The 22,294-nt window shown below is 39.1% G+C and overlaps 1 protein-coding gene across 3 annotated transcripts in view; it reads left to right on the top strand.

The window, feature by feature from the left end:
• The first annotated feature begins 5,700 nt into the window (after positions 1-5,700).
• RTKN2 (rhotekin 2) overlaps positions 5,701-22,294 on the top strand; it is a 113,940-nt gene continuing 97,346 nt past the window's right edge. For all 3 annotated transcript variants that reach the window (XR_005211807.1, XM_037804094.1, XM_037804093.1), the window contains exons 1-2: positions 5,701-5,979; positions 18,879-19,075. Coding sequence is in view for 2 of the 3 variants with exons in the window: in XM_037804094.1 (XP_037660022.1) it covers positions 5,920-5,979; positions 18,879-19,075 (257 nt within the window). In the remaining variant the exon portion in view is untranslated. The remainder of the gene's footprint in view (positions 5,980-18,878; positions 19,076-22,294) is intronic.

Here is a 22,294-nt window from a genome sequence, read left to right as displayed (position 1 = left end):
CTCTAGTCTTGTACTATGAGTGTCCAGAATGTTTTTAATTTGGTCAACAGTTTCTTTAATTTCCATAAGATCATCCATTTTTTTATTTAGTCTTGCAATGTCTTCTTTATGCTCTTCTAGGGTCTTCTTGATTTCCTTTGTATCCCGTACTATGGTCTCATTGTTCATCTTTAGTTCTTTGAGTAGCTGCTCTAGGTGCTGTGTCTCTTCTGGTCTTTTGATTTGGGTGCTTGGGCTTGGGTTATCCATATCGTCTGTTTTTTTCACATGCTTTATAATTTTCTGTTGTTTTTGGCCTCGTGGCATTTGCTGAACTTGATAGGGTTCTTTTAGGATTTGTAGACCAATTGAAGTCCTTATCTCTAATTTATCAGATCTACAGCTTCGTGGAGTACACTTTCTCTAACTAACCAGCAGGTGGCGTCCACGAGCCACCTGTTCTCCACAAGCCAGTTCTCCCCTGCTTAGCCTTTTTGGTGAGTGGGGGAGTGAGTCTTGTGGGGTCCAATTGGTGTACCAAGCTTGCGTGTGTAGTTGGTGTTGCCTGCCCTGTATATGGGGCTTGTTTCTGGGCAGTCAGGGAGGGGGGGGGGGTGGCTCTAATAATCAAATCTCCCTGGTGATCCTAGAGTTTTAAAGCTGCTGCAATAGTCTAATCCTTCAGTTCAGTCCTGCCACAGTTTGTCTCTGCCACTGACCCACAGGTCCTTGGTATTGGCGTATGGCTCCTGAGACTTGCAAGTGGGCCCCTCTTCCAGGCCGTGCACCCCGGGTCCTCTGTTGAGGGATGACTGTGCTATGTCACAGGTGAGTGCCGTCCCCCCAGGGCAGTTCTGGGCTGCTGGGCTGTGTAGGGAGGCTCCCAGTCTGCTGAAATGATGGCTGAATGGGGCTTTGTTAATTCACACTGCTCCACCTTCCCAACTCTGGGACAATCAGCTGAGGTTGCAGGGAAGGCTAATGTCCACGCCCAGTTTTGTGGTGTGTGCCTGTTATTTGAAGCACTTCCGTCACACTGGGTTGTCTGGGGCAGTTCTGGGCTATGGGGCTGGCGATGGGCAGGACTGTTTCGTGTCCACCAGGATGATGGCTGTGAGCAGACACCCCCCTTTTCTTGGGAAGTTGTGGTGTTTAGTGAATTTTCTCAGCCACTGGATTATTGCGTTTTGTCTCAGAGCTCTCCTAGTTCTGCTCTTGACTTGACCTGCCCAAATTGCAAGTCTTTGAAGCTTTCTGTATTGGGCTTCTTAGAGTAATTGTTTTAGAAAAAGAAAAAAGGATTAAAAAAAAAAAAAAAAAAAAAAAAAAGGGCCCTCCTCAGAGATCTAATGGGTTATTGAAATGCTAAGAGACAAAGCAACCAGGGCCATTAAGGAAAGGTCCACAGGGCAGAGAGATCAGCTTTTCTTCGGGATTTGCATATGCGCCTCAGGGCCTGAGCTCTCTGCCCTTCCCCTTTCTATGTTCACCAGAACTCCAAAAATCCTCCACTTTTATTTTGGAGTTTTTTGTGTTGTTTTTTTTCTATGCCTGTCTCTCTGCTGGGCTGGCTGCTGTCAGATTCTCTGGTGTCTGGTCTCAGTCTATCTATGGTTGGAGTTTGGATCAGTAGAATGAGTTTCCGATAAGGGCTGCCACTGCAGTTCTCCCTTCTTCTTCCCGGAGCTGACAGCCCCTCCTCCCACGGGACTGAGCCTGGCAGGGAGGGGCGCGGGTCCCCTGGCCACAAAAACTTACAGATTTCGCTGATCTCAGCAGTTCCACGTTTTCATGAGTGTTGTATGAAGTATGCCCAAAGTCAGATTGCTCTGTGGTGTCCAGTCCACGCAGTTCCTGGCTTTCTACCTACTTTCCTGGAGGAGTAACTAAAACATACAGCTCACCAGTCTGCCATCTTGCCCCGCCCACTGAGCCATGATCTTTTAATCCAGTCTTCTTGGGTGGACCCCTTTGATTAAATTATTTCCATGGAGGTATGGACCCTGCCCATTCACAGTGGATCTTGATTAGTTCACTGTGCTACTTAAGGAGATCTCAAGAGCCAACCCAGATGCATTCTGATGCTTAGAGATGCTTGGAGATGCGGACAGGACGTTTGGAGATGCTAAACTAAGAGACGAAGCCCAGAGTTTGTCCCGGAGAAGCTAGGAGAGGATCCCTAGATGCTTAGACAGAAATGCCCTGGGAGAAAGAAGCAAGGATTCACAGGAGCTGAGAGACAGAAGCTAAGAGGGTTAGAAGCCCAGAGACATTCTGGAGAAAGCCATTTTGAAACCACAACCCAGGAGCAAAGGACCAGCAGATGCCAGCCATGTGACCAGCAGATGCCAGCCATGTGCCTTCGCAACTGACAGAGGTGTTCCAGACGCCATCGGCCTTTCTTCAGTGAAGGTATCCTCTTGTTGATGCTTTAGCTTGAACACTTTTATGGCCTTAGAACTTTAAACTTGTACCCGAATAAATCCCCTTTATAAAAGCCATCCCATGTCTGGTATTTTGCATAACGGCAGCTCCAGCAAACAGGAACAATATTTATAATTCTTGGTATTATCAGACTTCTAAATAATTGTCAATTTAGTGATGTAAGATATTATCTTCTTGGATCTTATCCTGCAATTTATTGACTAATAAGAATGTTGAACAACCTTTCGCATTTTATTTGCCATTGGGTTTGCTCTTCCATAATATGCCTCCTGTACCCATTTTCCACTTGGACTCTTAGTGCTTTGTAGGAGTTCTTTATATATTTATATAGATTTAATTATCTGTCAGTGGTAGGTGATATATCTTGAATATATTGAACACTATTCATATAAGTTTTTCTCATTGTGTTCTCAGAGTTCTGCAAGTCCTGCCGTGTTGTTCTTCACTGCTGACAATTTTCCCCTGCACTAGTGATGCATCATGTGGGGTAACTAGTTTACAAAACACTCACAGATCTTATCCTACTCAAGTCTCTAACAGTTTTTAAAAGAGGAATATTATTATTATTCTCATTTTATAGATAAGGAAACTGAGTGGCTTGCCCAAAGTCATAAGGCTAACAAGTCCTCAGACACTACATTCCATATCCTTCTTATGATTATATGCTGCTTCATGTGTTTGCAGATGATGATCTATTCATTTAAGCAAATACTGCACTTCTGCTTAGCAACCTTACCTCGATTTCTCACTTCTTTATTTGTATATAATTCAAAATTCAACTCCAGTCTATAGAATCCATTCTAAACCCATTATATACAGATGAACAGATGAGTAAAGGAAAGTACCAAGATAATTTTTAGTAGGAGTGTTTTGTTGTTGTTTTTTTAAGAGAGGGTAGAAGGATTTTAGAGATCACAAAAGTTCTCTATTATGGGGAAAACCACATTTTATAGAATCGTGGGTCTGATATGTAATGGAGAACTGATTTCAAGTTCTGTATTTTCTTTCTTTTTTCCTCTTAGATAAAAAGAGGAATATCGGGAATAGAGGAAAGACATACTTTAAAATTTATAACTATTTTAAGCTGCTTTTCTATGTCAAATACTGATTTCCTGTTTTATCATTAATTATTAGATATTTTTATTTTTTATATTAGATATAACTAAGACTTATAATTAGCATTAGATATTGACCTTATATTGGGAAGTAATATTGGTAGGGCAGTTAATTCTATCACTAACTCCCAGCTGAAGCTCCTACAACTGGGCATTTGGATGGGTATCCACCTTTTGTGGAAGTCCAAGGAGGGTGGGTCAAAATATGCCTAAATGTTATCTCTCAAATAATTGACATTGTGAAAGCTAGTACTTCCCACTTTCTGGGAGTTGTAATAAATAAATAAACAAACAAACAAATAAATAAAATTCCCAAGCTAATCAAACTACTGCACATGAAGTCTTTAACAAATTGGTAGTTTCCAAGGATGAGTCTATTTTTATGTACATTGCATACACCAGAGGAAAACATGTGTGATGAAACTAACATCCACAAGAAAGGAACTGCAGGTAAATAAGGAAACAGTATCCTATTCTGAGGTATTTTAAATCACCATACAAAATTACATCTTAAGCATTTCCTGGGCACACCCCTTGATGAATGATAAAGAGATAGAACCACACTATATCTTCTTTTCCGAAGAGAAAGGTCTTTAATAGCAACTGTCTATTCTACTGACAATTACTGAATATGACCTTTCCTACATCCCTTTTCTTGCGTATTACAAATAAATGCATCTTCAGTTATACATCTAGTATTTGCTGGTCAAATATTCCAACATCAATGTCCAATTTCAAATTGGTTGACTTGCCCGTTTCCATCAAGTAATGGGTTCAACCTGTATTTTGATCTGAGTCTGACAGCTGTGTGTGTTATTTGATAAATACTATGTGTCTGATGATGAGCTGTGTATGTATTTCTTTCATGCGTCACGTACTACACTGAGCTGTCAGCTCACACTGAGTAGAGGAGAATTACACCACAAAGTGGTGGGCATAGAGAGGCATGCACTGGTCAAGGGGCACCTAATGACACAAATTTAGATCTGTCTTTGGAGAGAACGAGGTGTGCTCTGTGTTTGTGATTTTTGAGCTCTACATATTTTATAGTTGTGTGTAAGGACATGGTGGGGGAGGTGGTCATTCCTAGCTGGGCAACTTCTAGTATCATGCAGTCCAAAGGGCTTCAAAGAGGCAAAGTACTCGCTAAGGGCAAAAGGCACCTTTTATAGGACATTGGGACAACAGATCTAAACAGGAATTCCCATAGACAAATAAAAAATATGGTCACCCTATTTATGGAGAGAAAGTTGCCCTGGGCCTTCTGAGATGAGGATTAGAGAGTTGATTTAGTAGACTCTAAAAAAAAAAAAAAGAAAGAAAGAAAGAAAAAAAAAAGTAGACTCCTTAAGAGGCTTCCCATTGCCTTTTCAAGGGGAATTCAGGATAGGAAAAATTGATTTTAAAAACCTTAAAAGAGCTTGGAATCTTTACCACTTCAATTTTGACTTAAAAATTCCATCTTTCCCATTTGACAAATAGCAAATTCTTTTAATTAAAAAGGGCCTTGTGCTGGTCTTTAGGGGCAGTAGGAAATGGGGCTCTGGGGAAATCATATACCCATTCTGCTTCACTTTGGATGTTGGTGGGAGAACTCTAGGGAGACAGTGGGTAATAAAAGGGGTCTTTAGCAAGAAAGAACAGGGTACTTGGGTGGGCGACATCTGGAATTATAAAGATAAACACGAGGGGCAAAAGAAAAAGACCTTGTGAAATGCCTGAAATGGTGTCTCGGGAGCCTGATTCATAAGACTGTCGTCTCTGAAGGATCGTGGGTAACAATGCTGAGCTGTGGGTGACAGGGGCTCTTTGCTTGAGAGAGATGTCACTTGGTTCTCTGGGAACGAGACCGTGGGCTCCGAGTGACACCACGTGTCCCTGAGTTCAGTGGCTGACGATGCAAAGGAGTTTGAAGTTTGTAGAGCGACTATCCCAGCCCCTAGACGCTTTGGACGGCGTTTTGATGGGATGCAGGCAGCGGGCTGGGAGGAGAGAGCAAAGGGCGTGTCACGGAACCATCAGCCTAGACCCTGCGCTGGGTCGGGGCAGCTCAGCGTCGCCCACGCTTTCCCCGCGCCTCGCCCACTTCTTTCCAGACCCGCCCACATCCCAATCTGTGCCTTAAATCTTCCCGCAGCTCCGCACTTCCACCGCGGGCCAGCACTGAGAACTCCATCTCCTCAAACTTCCGGCAGCAGGAGCGGCGGGAACCACCCACTGCGCATGCGCGGACCCACTCAGCCTCCTCGGGCCCCTCCCCTCCGCGGCAGGGCCTCGGTACCGCCTGGCGGTTGGTGTCCTCCGCGGCTTCCAACGGGGGCGGGCTTTTCGAATCTTCTCGGAGGAGGCGCGGTGGCAGCCCCAGCTGTCTGCGCTGGAGATGGAAAAGCCAACTCTGAGCGGTTCCGAACTCGGCCTGGCGGGGCTTCCCGCCCAGCAGGTGAGTGAGGAGGAGTCCCGGCTGCGGGCGGAGACGGGGCCCCGACTTCTACTCCTCAGGCCCTCTCTTTGTCTTGTGGTCGGGAAAGCCCCCCACTCCCCAAGTCGTATTCAGCCGTGGCCAGAAACAGAGAGGCTGGGAGAGTGCGCTCTTGCGGCTCTAAAGGAGCTTGGAAATTGCATTCCTTCTCCACCCCCTCTCCGATTTCTTATGGAGGAAACTGAGGCCGGAAATGGGGACGCGATGCCTGGAGCCCCGCAGCGCCTTTCCGGGTGCACCTGCTCGCCATCTCCCAAGAGTTTGGACGCTTGTATTTTTGCAATTGTGGGTGACGTGGGAGAAATGGGAGTCCCAGGATTTCCAAGCAGGTCATCTGACGCCAGAGGAGGATAGTTTGTTTATTGCTAGATTTATTGGAAAGCTCAGTTATTGGAGCGATGTCGACACACAAACTGGCAGAGGGGCGGGTTGGAGAAGCAAGCCACAGCCTTTGAACTTAACGTAGCTGAAGGTTTGATAGTGAATTCTTTTACAAATAATTAGAAGGGAAAGGGGAAGTACACTTTGAATTAGAAGTTTGAAGCTTGCTTTTTAACCATGTAAAATATGTGCTAGGAACCTTTTGTTTAACATAGACTCACATTATTTATTGGCAAAATCATTTATTAAAATGTCATGTTGTTATTGTGCCTTCCGCTCTTAACCATAACATTGTTGCTGGGCGAGACTCACTGCCAGATGCTCATAACAACCTGTCTGTGACACCTGGAGTTTTTCAAAGAGAGAAAGAGCTTTTATTGAAAAGTGCAAAGCAAGGAGAACAGGAGGCTTATGGGTTTGATTTTGGGGGAGGCAGATCAAAAGAAGTCAAAGGTTGTCAGGTTTGAACATTTTGTTAAACAGGAAAATGGATTACTGTGAAACAATAGCTGGCTCCATATTTAATTAAAGCATCAATAAAAGATAAAATAGGAGTTAACATGACTTAAAAAAAGTTTCTTTAAGGTGAGAAAACTTGTCTTCTCAAATAATGAAGGATGATAAGGTTAACAGAAACATCAATGAGGGTATTATTCTGATATGACATAGAATCTTTGTCTTCTAGACAGAATACTCAGATGGTTAAGAAAAACTTTTCATAACCTTTCATTAAGAATGGACTAATAATTTAAGAAAGTTTCATTATTTTACTAGAAAACTAAATTTTAGTTTTGCATGAATACATTGTTTGATATAAAAGCTTTTTCATCAAATCCTAGTCAGCATCGACCACAACAAAATTCATTTTTAGAAACTTTTTATAACCTGGAAATGCCAGTTATTTTACTATAGGACAAAACTACATCCTTTTTCTCTAACAAAGCATACCCTGCATACTTGACATACCTGCATATCTTAAGTTACTAAAAAAGATCTTTGGAACTGTCTTTAGACATCCTACAAAACATAATTATTCTTAAAATAAAGTTTGTCAAAATAATAACTTAATTTCATTAAGGACAAACATTTTTCATCATAAAGATTACATAGATATAATGCTAATTTATTTTATGAGTAAACTTGTATAGATCTAGGGAGAACATACCCAAATAGAATAAAATTGTATGTTTGTATTGCACTTAACAATGACAGTTCAGAGGACATAGTTATTTTCAGGGGATGGTTTCCAGAAATATTGCTTTCTTCAGTTTACCATTTTATCAGGATTTCAGTGAGATATATTTATAGTTTCTGAAACAGCTTTCTGGAGGCAAGTATGGCGAGGTGGTTTGAAGCCATGGTTTGATCGGCAGCTTATAAAAGCAGCTAGCCATTTTCTATTCTTTTCTTTTCAATAGTTGTTTAGTTCAAAGATTATTACAGAAACAGGAATAGGAGTATTGCTGCAATTTTTACTGCTTTATTTGCCAGTGCTTTCTTCCGTATTTGCCTAAGAATGACCAGGAATTTTAATTATATTTTGTCAGGGCCCAAGAAGGACTTGTAGCCAAAGGACTAAAGAAAGCACTGGACACATTCTGAGACAAGCTTTTATTATGGGAAGTCAAATCACGTTGCCCTGAATTCAGGAGCTTCTCTGAATGGATTCAGGAGGTGCTCTGAATGGCTGCGGGTTTAGAGCTCAAGGTGAAGATACTCTGCACTTGGCAAGGGGTGGTGGGGGGTGGAGGGTGGAGGGGGTGGGCACTGAATAAGCTGGTAATAAGGGCTCGAGGTTCCAATGTAGGAGAGCATAAGGCGGGGTTGGAGGTGGGGGGCATGCTGGTGGTCTTGCAATGTAGGGAGGGATTGATTGTAATCAACAGGGAGGAGGGGAGGATTATAGATTATTTTGTAGATAACTATCTCAGGGAGTCTCAGAGAGGAGGTGGTTTCTGGTATAGATTACATTTAGCACTTGATTTTACAAGGAGAATAGGTCAGACCTTAACTGACGTAGGTCACACAAGCTGCTGTGTGCAGTCTTCAAGGCTCTTGGAGAATGCCCTGGGCCCAGGGTTCCCACAAGTTAAAACCCTTGGTAACAGTATAGTATTCAGTAATTTATTAATGCAAGAAATGTTTTTTTTCTTATTTTTTTCTCCATTTATGGTTAAAAACCTCTTTGTTTCTATAATGTCTTAAAATTATGAATAACTTCAAAAGTGTACTATCAGGCTCTGGAAAATATACTACAATAATTTAATTTGTCCCAAGCATAATCCAGGAAAACCTTTCCATAGCTTTCAAGGACACTTTCCTTGACTTACTGGAGCTTTTGAAATATGGCAATTGGATTTTATTCAATTATCCCCATCCCAGGACTATAAATATTACAAATTCTAACGCCCCAAACCCTGGTGACTAGAAGGTTGTTTTTGGACTTATTTACCTGCTGTTTTAGCTTGGGAGGATTTCTTTTTCTCAGTTTTTTTCTTTCTTTTTCCTTTTTTTCCCCCAAATAGTTTTCTCTCTCCATATTTCTACATGACCTTCACCAAAAGTCTTGTAAATGTAAATTAATTGGCAAAGGTCTGAGCACCCAGGCTCATAAGTCCGAATGACAAGATTGAATTCTTTGCTAAACCCACTGAGTCTTCACTAGGATTTGGAAATCCTATTATTATAGGAGGGGAGCTAGGCTAAGCCAGGACACAGAGGGGGTAGACAGGGGGAGTTCAAAGAGCAACAGAAACTTGGCTTCCCCAATTTCTGGGACTCCAGGAGAATATATATATGTGCTTATTTATCTTTAAACAATTTGAATAGAGCTCTCCTAAGAATTTTTATTTGTTAATTTGGCCTCACTATCTGGAGGTAGGAAAATATATATTAAACAAACAGACACGAATAGAAAGTCAGACACAAAAAAACACAGAAACACAGAAATGTAAAACTCACTAGTTTGAACCATAATTTTGCACCCTTTTCTGCAAGTTCTTATTCTGATTCAGAGACATAGAAGATTGTACATACGGGGTTTCATCCCATTTTTCTTCTCTTTTAATAATACAAATCTAATTGTTAATGTAGTATTTGTATCCATAGTTCCATTTTCAGCCTATTTTTCTCTTATTCTAAATCATATTGGGGTCAAACAGTATTAATAGAAAAAACATTCTACACTTCTTCATGGATTTATAACCAAACCTCTTCCAGTTTCATAGAATGCAACCCAGTAAGCTACACTCAGGAATGCTATTAGGAATGTTCTTGAAATTTCTTATCTCAAAGATTCTAGTAAGCAAGTTAGGAACAGGCAAACAACATAATATATGCATATAGACCTTTTGTGACAAAACTGTCAACCAAAGTAATAGGCAGAATCTGTTAATCAATTGTTAGACTACTTATTCTATAATATATTATAGAAGTATGTGCAACAGACAGACATGGGTCAGGGACTCAAACCCTATACAGGACAGCCAAAAACTCAGGAAGGTACAGTGGCTACAGCAAGGCAGATTGTCTGGAAGTGGGAACCACGGCCTCAAGCTTGGTCCAGGGACTCGAACCCTTTCACTTTTTTTTCCAATCTACTTTTGCTTTGATGACCTACTCATCTAGTCAGATATCCAGACCTGGAACTGTTTCTCCCTGGGCCACTGGCAGGGCAGGACAAACCCAGTCGCTGAGCCTGTATAATAACAGATCTGGGTAGCCATGTAGACTAGATGACCATGCTCACCTGTCCAGCCAAGAATCCAATGCACTGGGCAGTTGGACTCTCCGGACCCACTAGAGTCTCCAGCTTGTTGCTGAACTGAGCTCGCTGCCTGATGCGCATACTAGCCAATCTATGACAGTGGGTTTCAAAGAAAGAAAGAGCATTTATTGCAAAGCGAAAGAGTTTTTATTGCAAAGTGCCAAGCAAGGAGACCAGGAGGCTTATGGGCCTCCAGTTTGTCTCACTGAACTGCAGTAACTCTGAGTTTTATAGTATTCATAGACAGGCAGGTGTAGGATAATGAGTGTAATGGCTTGAGATGATGAAGTTAGAGATAGTCTGCACCTATTGATTACATGCTTAGTCATAGACTATATATATAGGAAAATGGTGGTCTTAACAGGATGATGGGCATGATTTTTTTTTTTTTTCATTTTTATTGAGATTGTTCAGATACCATACAATTATCCAAAGATCCAAAGTGTATAATCACTTGCCCCTGGGTACCCTCATACAGCTGTGCATCCATCACACTTAATTTTTGTTCAATTTTTAGAAACTTTTCACTACTCCAGACAAGAAATGAAGTGAAAGATGAAAAAAGAAAAAAAGAAAAGGAAACTCAAATCCTCCCCTGTCCCTAACCAACCCCTCTCAATTGTTGACTTGTAGTATTGATATAGTACATTTGTTACTGTTTATGAAAAAATGTTGAAATACTACTAATGGTAGTATATAGTTTGTAGTAGGTATATAGTTCTTCCCTATATGCCCCTCTATTATTAACTTCTAATTGTATTGTCATACATTTGTTCTGGTTCATGGAAGCGATTTCTAGTATTTGTACAGTTGATCATGGACATTGCCCACCACAGGATTCAGTTTTATACATTCCCATCTTTTGATCTCCAGCTTTCCTTCTGGTGACATATATGACTCTGAGCTTCCCCTTTCCACTTCATTCACACACCATTCAGCGCTGTTAGTTATTCTCACATCTTGCTACCAACACCCCTGTTCATTTCCAAACATTTAAGTTCATCCTAATTGAACATTCTGCTCATACTAAGCAACCATTCCCCATTCTTAAGCCTAGTCCTATATCTTGGTACCTTGTATTTCATGTCTATGAGTTTACATATTATAATTAGTTCCTATCAGTGAGACCCTGCAATAATTGTCCTAATGTGTCTGGCTTATTTCACTCAGTATATTGCCCCTGAGGTTTTGTCATCAACCCATTTTTTTTTTTTAATATGGTTTTGTTCACTCACCATACATTCCATCCCAAGTAAATAATAGATGGTTCTCTGCATGGTCATACATTTATGTGTTCACCACCTTCACCGCTATCTATATAAGAGCATCTACATTTCTTCCACAAGGCAGGAGGGAGAGTCAAAGAAGGTAGATAGGCAAAAGAGAGGAAAAATAAATGACAGCTAGGAAGCAGCAAAAGGAAAAATAACCTTAAATCAAAGTAGAATAAAGAATCAGACAATACCACCAATGTCAAGTGTCTAACATGCCTCCCGTATCCCCCCCTCTTATCTGCATTCACCTTGGTATATCACCTTTGTTACATTAAAGGAAGCATAATACAATGATTCTATTAGTTACAGTCTCTAGTTATGCTGATTGCATCCCTCCCCCAATGCCTCCCCATTTTTAACACCTTGCAAGGTTGACATTTGCTTGTTCTCCCTCGTAAAACAACATATTTGTACATTTTATCACAACTGTTGAATACTCTAGATTTCACCAAGTTACACAGTCCCAGTCGTTATCTTTCCTCCTTTCTTGTGGTGTCTCACATGCTCCCCACCTTCCTCTCTCAACCGTATTCATAGTTACCTTTGTTCAGTGTACTTACATTGCTGTGTTACCATCTCCCAAAATTGTGTTCCAAACCATGCACTCCTGTCTTCTATCACCCTATAGTGCTCCGTTTAGTATTTCCTGTAGGGCAGGTGTCTTGTTCACAAAGTCTCTCATTGTCTGTTTGTCAGAAAATATTTTGAGCTCTCCCTCATATTTGAAGGACAGCTTTGCTGGATATAGGATTCTTGGTTGGCGGTTTTTCTCTTTCAGTATCTTAAATATATCACACCACTTCCTTCTTGCCTTCATGGTTTCTGCTGAGAGATCTGCACATAGTCTTATTAAGCTTCCTTTGTATGTAATGGATCGCTTTTCTATTGCTGCTTTCAGGATTCTCTCTTTGTCTTTGACATTTGATAATCTGATTATTAAGTGTCTTGGCGTAGGCCTATTCATATCTCTTCTGTTTGGAGTACGCTGCACTTCTTGGATCTGTAATTTTATGTCTTTCATAAGAGATGGGAAATTGTCATTAATTATTTCCTCTATTATTGCTTCTGTCCCCTTTCCCTTCTCTTCTCCTTCTGGGACACCAATGATACGTACGTTATTGTACTTTGCTTCATCCTTGAGTTCCCGGAGACGTTGCTCATATTTTTTCATTCTTTTCTCCATCTGCTCCTTTGCGTGTAGGCTTTCAGGTGTTTTGTTCTCCAGTTCCTGAGTGTTTTCTTCTGCCTCTTGAGATCTGCTGTTGTATGTTTCCATTGTGTCTTTCATCTCTTGTGTTGTGCCTTTCATTTCCATAGATTCTACTAGTTGTTTTTTTGAACTTTTGATTTCTGCCGTATACATGCCCAGTGCTTCCTTTACAGCCTCTATCTCTTTTGCAATATCTTTTCTAAACTTTTTGAATTGATTTAGCATTAGTTGTTTAAATTCCTGTATCTCAGTTGAAGTGTATGTTTGTTCCTTTGACTGGGCCATAACTTTGTTTTTCTTCGTGTAGGTTGTAATTTTGTGTTGTCTAGGCATGGTTTCCTTGGTTATCTAAATCAGGTTTTCCCAGACAGAACAGGCTCAGGTCCCAGAGGGAAGAAATATTCAGTATCTGGTTTCCCTGAGGGTGTGTCTTAGAAAATTGCTCCACCCTTTGATGCCTGGGGTCACTGTGCTTTTCTGCCCAGCAGGTGATGCCTGTTAGCCTATAATTCTTGACTGGTGTGAGGAGGTATGGCCATGTTCCCCCAGGCTCTGGGGTCTGGTTCTGAATGGAAAGGGCCCCACCCCTTTCCTTCTAGAGACGACAGACCCCCCAGGTGGAGGTCATTAGCATTTCATGGTCTCGCTCTCTGCTTGTGGTGTCTCCACCCTTCCCAGAGTCACAGCCCTGGAAACTGAAAATGACTGGGGCTTTCTCCACTGAGCCGAAAAAGAAACAGATAGTCCCCTTCAGACCCAGTCCAAGGTGACCCTCCGGCTCTCCCAGGTCAGTGGTCACCCAAAGCGTCTGTCTGTTTTTTGGCGATGCATACCTGTAGTGAGCAGTTCACACTTGCTACTTAAAACCCCAGTTGGAGCTCAGCTGAGCTGTATTCGCTTGCTGGGAGAGAGCTTCTCTGTGGCACCACGCGGCTCCGCAGCTCGGGCTATGGGGGAGGGGGTCTCCCGACCTGGTTCCGCAGGTTTTACTTACAGATTTTATGCTGTGTTTTTGGGCATTCCTCCCAATTCGGGTTGGTGTATGATGAGTGGATGGTCTCGTTTATCCCCCCGCAGTTATTCTGGATTATTTACTAGTTGTTTCTGGTTTTTTGTAGTTGTTCCAGGGGGACTACTTAGCTTCCACTCCTCTCTATGCCGCCATCTTGCCCGAGTCGGGCATGATTTTTATATAATGAGGTATAGGTCACCTATAGTTTAAGGTTTAAGCTACTGCACATGTCAGGTGGGGCCAATTCTGGTTAGAACTGACTTTTGTCTAGTAAGACAGCCTAGGCATTGGGGTGGGTTAGTTCTAAAGTGACTCAGCTTCCTTTATTAATAAACATTAAGGGGCTGTCTACATAGTTATAAGACTTCAAAGCTGTAAAACAAGAAATGGGGGTACAGGCAGGGCCAATCATGAGTTATCATGAGGCCTTAAGGTTACAAGTTAAAGATTATATAGTTACACAATAAAACATCATCATCAAAGATCAGGGCATCTGGATACAGTTCAGTGAGTTTTATTAGTTTCAGGTAGTTATGTTTGTATGTTCTACGATATACTAGAAAGGAAGAAAGCATCTATATAATGATTCAATAACTGTAGAAAGCATCTATATAATGATTCAATAACTGTAGTCATTTGTTAACACTTAATTCTCAGTTACAACGTTAGAGTTTTAAAGGAAAACAGTGATGTCTTTAAGCTGGATCATCACTTCCATATTAATCGTCTTTTTTTTTTTTTTTTTTTTAACCTGCTTCTGAAGTGGGTTAAATCTATGAAATTGCTGGGTTTGTAAGTCAAAACGTAGAGTTTTAGCAATTTCATATGGTTCAACCTAATATCTTAGTTTAGAAATCACGAATTTCCTCAGCAGATAAGAAATGTTAGGAAGTCTTCCAAGATACTGTGAAAAACAAAGCAAAACAACCATTAAGAATCATTATGCAAAAAAAGTCCAGTATTTTTACAGGTAGTGGTTGCTGTTTCATGCCAACATTTTCAAACATTTTAAAGATTTTGATGTAAAGTTCTTTTCTATCTTACCCTGTTGCGTTCTTTGGCTCTCCTGATTGTTAAAATCTTGATTCCTAGAGAATGGAACATCTCTTGAGAATCTTGTGTGTATCCTATAGATTTTGGTACAGTTATTCAGATATATTTATTGAGCTTTGTGTAGCAGTAATATTGAGGGAAGGTACTAAAGAGACAAGAGTTTAAAGGCATGAAAAAAGTTTAGCTGCATGAAAGAAAAACTGATGTTTAAATATTACATATACATAAGGACTAGATTATTTCCATGTGGGAAGATAGAATATTTAGTGATTTCCTAGGCAGTATGAAATCCAACTAATTAAGTTACAGAATTCCTTCTTTTGTTTGCATCTTGGAGAAGAACTGCAAAATAGTAATAGCTTTCAACCTAACAGGACTATTGAGGATCAGTAAGGGAATTTTATAGATGATTAAAACTGATTGTTATTCAGTATATTTCCCTTGTTATGAATGAAACTGCCATCTAATTGGTATAAGACCAGAGACTTTGAGATGCTCACACACTCAAGCATCTCTACTCAAACCTTGGAATATCTTTGACTCCTCAGAACATAGAATAGTTTTGGAGTCAGATTAAGGTCAAATCCAACTGGACCTGCCGTGTGACCTTGAATATGTTACCTGTCTTTTCTAAGCCTCAGTTCCCTCGGCTGTAAAATGGATAAAACGCCTATTCCAGAAAGTTTTGGGATTTGAGAAGCCCTGTAAATCACTTTGCACAACACGTAGCACCTAGGTTGTGACTGAGAGATCACTATTCTTGTTTTTATCCTCTGCCCCATTCATCTGAGTAGTTAGGGCAGTCACCCACACCTCCCACTCCCTACCCTCCTTTATTTTTTTCACAAATGTTTAAGCATTTGAAGTCTTAATATATATAAAATTCCAGAAACAATACTATTTCATTGCAAAAAAAAATTAAGATATACAGAAGCGTATGAATTTAAGAATTCTCTCTCCAAGTCCATTCCCCAGAATGACCACAATTAACAATTTCACAACTTTTTTCTGAGCATAAACAATTTGTAAAATACACACAATTTTTTATTTTTAGAAAAATGAAATCATACTATATATTCTTTCCTGCACTCTCTTTCTTTTTTGTCTTCACTTTGGTCTCTTAGCCAACCTGGCTTAACAACATCCATTAGGTGAGTGATAGTATGTGTCTGGATTATTGTGGTTTTCTTAACCAACAGCCTGGCTTCGGTTTTCTCTTAGTCAGTTATTAATACCAACACTAAGGCCATTTTCTTTGCACTTTTCTTTGTGGCATTCTAGCTCTTAAACCTAGTGAGTTTCTATTTTATACATAGTCTAGATTTTTACTTTTAAGGTGTCTTCCTATTTCATTCTTTCCCCAGCCCTGTCCATTTGTTTTTATCAGCCTGACTTTTAAGTACCTATAAGATCAGCTCAGTAGCATAAGACAGCTCAGTAGCATAAGAGTCTGTTTGATTGCAAGCAAGCCCTTCTTCAGAAAATTGAAGAAGAAAAAATATCAAAAGGATGATTCTTCCCCCATCTTCTGTTCTTCCTGGAGACTAGAGTTCATACAGTCCTGAGAGGGATGAATACAAGGAAACATGCTTTTGGCATTGATCCTAATCATTCTGGACTTTACCTGGCCAGGCCATTATGGCTGAGGCAACAGCAGTGATGATTTTGGCTCCCTACACCTTTAAAATCAGTAAACATCATCACTGAATGCTCCACGGGTGCCTCATGACATTATCATTGTTCTCCTTGGATAGCACTGGACATCATCTCCCACCCCAGAAGCATTTTGCACCCTTATTAACTAAAGACACATCTGTTCATTCCATAAAGCCTTTCTTGACTAGAACTGGTATGGATTGACCAATGAGGATTTTTCTGCATGTGAAGTATGTATGTGTGCTTAAAGAAGATGCATGGGGACAACAATAGTTTAAGGTCATGAAACCAACAGCCCTTTATTTTTTACTCTGAATACATTCAAAGGCATATACACTTACCAGTTTGTCTCGCTGTATCAGCCCTCCCATATCCATTTTACTCATTAGCCTGAGACCTGCCTCAGGAGAGCAAGGGTTGTAGTTTACTGAAATATTTTTACTTTTGCAGGCCATACAGTTTCTGTTGAAATTACCTCTGCCATCGTATCATGAAAGCAGCCATAGACAATATGAATGGGCATGACTGTGTTCCAATACAATTTTATTTACAAAACAGGCACCAGGCAGGCCATAGTTTGACCCCTGCTCTAAAGGATATACCTCATTTCCTTAATATTAATTTAGTATTACAAATAAGAATTTTTTTAAAAAACACTGACTTTACATTTACTTTCTCTATTGTTTCCCATGTTTGTATAATTTTATGCTGTCTTCATAAATAAATGTTGGAGGAGACTCAGTCTTCATTTATAGGCTACTGTAGCTGGATATATGAACTGACTGAATAAGCTGGATAGGATAAAGTAGCTGTAGCTACCTGCTAGTTCCTTTGGGTTGTTGCAGCTTTCAAGATTGCTGTACAATTTGAAATAGTCCAGCTGTGATTCTCTACAATGGCTGCAAGTTGAATCACCATGGGAACCAAAAACAAACAAAACCAAAAAACCCAGGCCCCACCTCCAGAGATCTTAATTGGTTTGGGGTAATTCACAGGCCTAGGTATGTTAATAAGGTGCACACTCTCTGTTCCAGGTGATTCTGATGTGCAGTCAGCTTTGAGAACTACTGTGCTTGTTGAACTGGCTGCCTCACTGCAGCATTTAAAAAGCAAAATTGAATTTACTAGTAGCAGATGGCATTTGTTTATATTTGAGTTGTGGGGTAAAGCTTCACGTTGCTCCCCATGTGCACTCTCCATCGATAACCAGCCCCCCAGAGTTTATTTCTATAGACATGGGTCACATAGATATTTTTATAATTAATTGCTAATTACATTAAAGAATAAGTTACTTTGGGGACTGACAAGACATAAAAAGATGAAATGGAGATGTTGAAACTTAATCATGTGTAAAGGAAAACCAGCAAATGACTACATTTGTATAGTATACCAGTTTTGAGTTACAAGAGTACAAGTGAAGGTTTTTATGTGGTAATTACATGATATAATTATAGAAAGTAATTAAACAGATTAGTTTTCTGCATGTGAACAGTACAGTTGATTGATTTGGATTGTCAAGTTAAATCATTTATTGCAGTTTCTCTTTTTTGGTTAATCTTCATGGCATATTACCTCTCCTAATTTCAGCTTCTTTTCTTTTTGAAAAGATTGTCCTTTTAATATCTGGAACCCTTGTTATTATATTCTGTTCACATTATAAAATTTATGTTTTGGACCAATTAAGTAAATTATAATGTTTGTTTTTTCCTCCAGAAGTCCAAGGTAGTCATTTTACTTTCAGAATAGATATACTGGAAGCAATTTTTACATGTTTGTAGTATAGTGAAGAGTATCCTATAATTTATACTTTTAAAAATTGAATTACATCAGGACAGTACATTTTATTCATGAAATTTTAATGTTACATGTAAAATTTATATAAAGAAATCAGGTCATTATAGGAACATTGTGTGGAATAAACACTTTCAGAACTAAAGTGTTTTAGTAGTTTCACAGTGACCCTTAAAGCTAAAGTATATATATTCAGAACCCAAGGCTTCTCACATTTTCTAAGCACAGTACTTTCACTGCTGCTTCTGAGACTGTTTACTCACATATTATGAAAAATAGCCCATCCCCTCTCCCTGCTGCTGAATCTTGGTTCCTTTATTCAGCATCTGCTCTTTCAGAAGTTTTTCCTTGGTTAATAGTGTCACCAACCACATCTTTTCATCCCATAATACATCTTATTGAATGTCTACATGTGCTGTATTGTTGAAATTAGTTATGGTAAGAATATGAAATGTTTCTCACCTTTGCTTTTGTTCTGTTTATCCAGTAGATTGTAAAGATTTTCTAATAAAATAAGGAATAAATGTATTGCAAAGAACATTTAAAAATATCTCTGTTTTTAATACTACCATATGCTAAAACTTTGTTGCTTTCCCAATATGGTATATGATTTTAATGATATCCAGTACATTTTCTGTCTATTAGGGGGCAAAAAGAAATATTGTTATTTGGGATTTCTGCTATCTTTTTAAAATAAGTTTTTTGTTTTTTTTTTAGAACTGCAGCATTCAAGAAAAAATTGACTTAGAAATTCGAATGCGAGAAGGAATATGGAAAATCCTTTCTCTGAGCACTCAAAAAGACCAGATTTTGCATGCAGTTAAGAATCTCATGGTGTGCAATGCTCGAATAATGGCATACACATCAGAGCTACAGAAATTAGAAGAGCGGATTGCAAATCAAACTGGAGGATGGTTAGTAACATAGTTTACCTATGCTTTTAATGTACTTAAATATTTGTATTAAAAACATGATATAATTTAACCTTAAGTACAAATGTCAAGTCACCAACTCTTAAAAAATAAATACACTGAAGTAGCCAGCTGAGATCATGAACATTTTGACAGCAGAGCTCGGACTGAGCTTACTATTAAAGCAGCATTTTTCTTTGGGCAGTTTTGTTGTGTTCAGTACTTCCAGAATGTAAAATGAAAATGGTTAAAAAAGCTAGGAATAAAGGAATATTTTAAGAAGAAAGGTCCAAGACTGATTATTGAATATATAGCAAAGTAGATTAAAAAAAAAAACAAAAACTAATTATTAGAGGTATTGTGCTAGTAAAAGGGTACTAGCGGAGAATTATGAAAACTTAGGTATAGAAATGGAAATGATTGGGCAGCAAAATTTATAAATATATAAAACCTTACAAATAGAAGGGAACTTAATATTCTGCTAGCACATCCCCTTTAAATGGTAAGCATAAGTCCCAGAGAAACAAAGTGACTTAATCAAGGATATGTAACTAGCTGATGACAAAAGCAAATGAGAGTTAGGGTTTGCTAAGTAACTTCTGGTCCTGTGTTCTGTCACCCCATGCTGCCCTTTGGATAAGGTCTAGGATTTGTGTATAAAATTCACATCTTATCCTGTTTACAATGTCAAGTCTTACTTGGAACTAAGAATTGGCACAATTTAGTGCCTAGATTTTGGTTTCCTTTTTAATCTAATATAAATGGACTTACATCATCCATTGTTGATCAGTCCTAAAGCTCTGGCACTAGTGGAAAGCTTCTTTAGATACGAGTAGCTTTGGGGCTGGTTATAGTGCATTTTCATTAAATTCTTGAAAAATAAGGTAAAAAAATAGATAAGAGAAAGGGATTTCTGTAAAAATAAACTAATGATGCAGGTAGGATATAATAGAGATCTGGGTACAAAGTGGCTCTGTTGCCTTGGGATAGCTATTTAATCTATGTGCCTCAGTTCCTTCATCAGTACAATGGGCGTGATAATATTTACATTTTGAAAATGAAGATATTATATATACATACCTAATACAATGTCTTCCATACTTAGTACTCAACATATGTTAAATAATTTTCATTATTTTGTATCCTAGGCATTATAAAATGAAATTATTCTAGTATCACAATCTAGAAAATTATTTGTCAGGTAGAAATAGATTGGTTTAAGTCAGTGCTTCTCAAATTGGGTCACATTTATCATGGGAAGTACATGATTATGTGTCAGGAGACATGCAAAGCCATAGCATAAATAGGGTGTGTCTTCTTAGAGCATCAATTTTTTAAGATAAAGCCCAAGAAATTTAGAATTGTAGCCTAGTTTCGAGTTATGCTATCCTACTCCTTCTGGAGATGTATGTTCTTTCTTCTCCGCCTTTGTCAGGAGGGCCGTTTCAGTGGAAAAGTTTGAGAAGCACTGGTTTAAGTAAAGAGTGGGACTCAACACAGTATTACATTATCGCTAACAGTTATCTGGAATATTATTCTGGGAACCGTATCTGTCCATTTAATGTTCTTTAAATATTTACAATGGGTGGTGAATTGACCATTTTCTCAATTCTCCAGTATGACTTTTTTTGAGTTGCTGTTTTATAAAATGTTAAATAAGCATGTTTCCTGTTGGATTATGTAGCAAAGATGGGAAAAAATACTGGAGACTCTTAACTGAAAATGTGTATGATTTTAAGTTTCTTTACTCAGTATCTTTAATGATGAAATTGGCGTTGCTACACACCCTCCCCACCACACATATTTATATTTGCTCATCATTCTTAAGATCCAGTTGTATCAGTTATTCCTTTTTTTTTTTTAACCACATGTCCTTTCTGAGAATGTTGGTAACTGATTATATATTAAACTGGTTTAAGTATTGTTGAACCATATGAAAGTAAGTTGCAGACAACAGGATACTTATTAAAAATGGCATTTCCAAAAATAACATTCTTTTATGTAACAAAATATGATTATCATATATGTTTTAGTTTCCTGTGACTGCCCTAACAAATTACCACAAAATGGGTGGCTTAAAACAACAGATTTATTCTCTTACAATTCTGGAGGCTAGAAGTCTGAAATCAAGGTGCTGGCAGGGCCATGTTCTCTTCGATGGCCCTAGAGAAGCATCCTTCCTTGCCTCTTCCTAGCTTCTCGTGGTGGCCAGCAGTCCTTGGTGTCCATGGCTCATAGCTGCATTGCTCCAGTCTCTGCCTCTGCCTTTTCATGGCCTTCTCCCCTGTCTCTGTGTCTGTTCCCCTCTTATAAGGACACCAGTCATATTGAATTAAGAACCCACCCTACTCCAAGGTGACCTCATCCCAACGAATTGCATCTGCAATGACCCTATTTCCAAATAAGTCACGTTAAGAGGTATTGGGGGTTAGGACTTCAACATATCGTTATGGGGACACAATTCAACCCTTAACAGCATGTAAAAATATTAACAATAATTCCATAATAATCTTCTAATATTCAGTCCATGTTCAATTTTCCTCAGTAATCAAAAGAAAATCCTTGATAGTTTTTTTCCAAAACCAGGATTCAGTCAAGATTCATGCAGTGCATTTGGTTGTCTATTTAATCTGCTTTAATTGCTTTACCTTTTTCCAAAAACTCCTTGCCATTAATGCTGTATGGAGTCTAGACCTTAAAAAATATCCTATATTCTGCCTTTGCCTAATTGTTTCCATTTGTTTTTTTTTTCAATTTTATTGATACATATTCACATACCATGCAGTCATATAAAGGATACATTCACTTGTTCACAGTACCATTATATAGTTGTGCATTCATCACCAAAATTAATTTTTGCACATTTTCATTACCACACACACAAAAGTAATAAGAATAAAAATTAAAGTGAAAAAGAACAATTAAAACACTGGGTGCCCCCCCCCTTTTGGCCCCCATTTTTCTACTTATCCATCCATACACTGGACAAAGGGGAGTGGTCCATATGGCTTTCCCAATCACATTGTCACCCCTCACAAGCTACATTTTTATACAATTGTCTTCAAGATTCAGGGGTTCTGGGTTGTAGTTTGATAGTTGCAGGTATTTACTGCTAGCTATTCCAATTCATTAGAACCTAAAAAGGGTTGTCTATATTGTGCGTAAGAGTGCCCACCAGAGTGACCTCTCAGCTCCTTACGGAATCTCTCTGCCATTGAAGCT

The sequence above is a fragment of the Choloepus didactylus genome, chromosome 15 (genome assembly GCF_015220235.1).
Source record: "Choloepus didactylus isolate mChoDid1 chromosome 15, mChoDid1.pri, whole genome shotgun sequence".
Lineage (NCBI taxonomy): Eukaryota > Metazoa > Chordata > Mammalia > Pilosa > Megalonychidae > Choloepus > Choloepus didactylus.
This window is presented reverse-complemented; position numbering and strand designations above follow the sequence as displayed.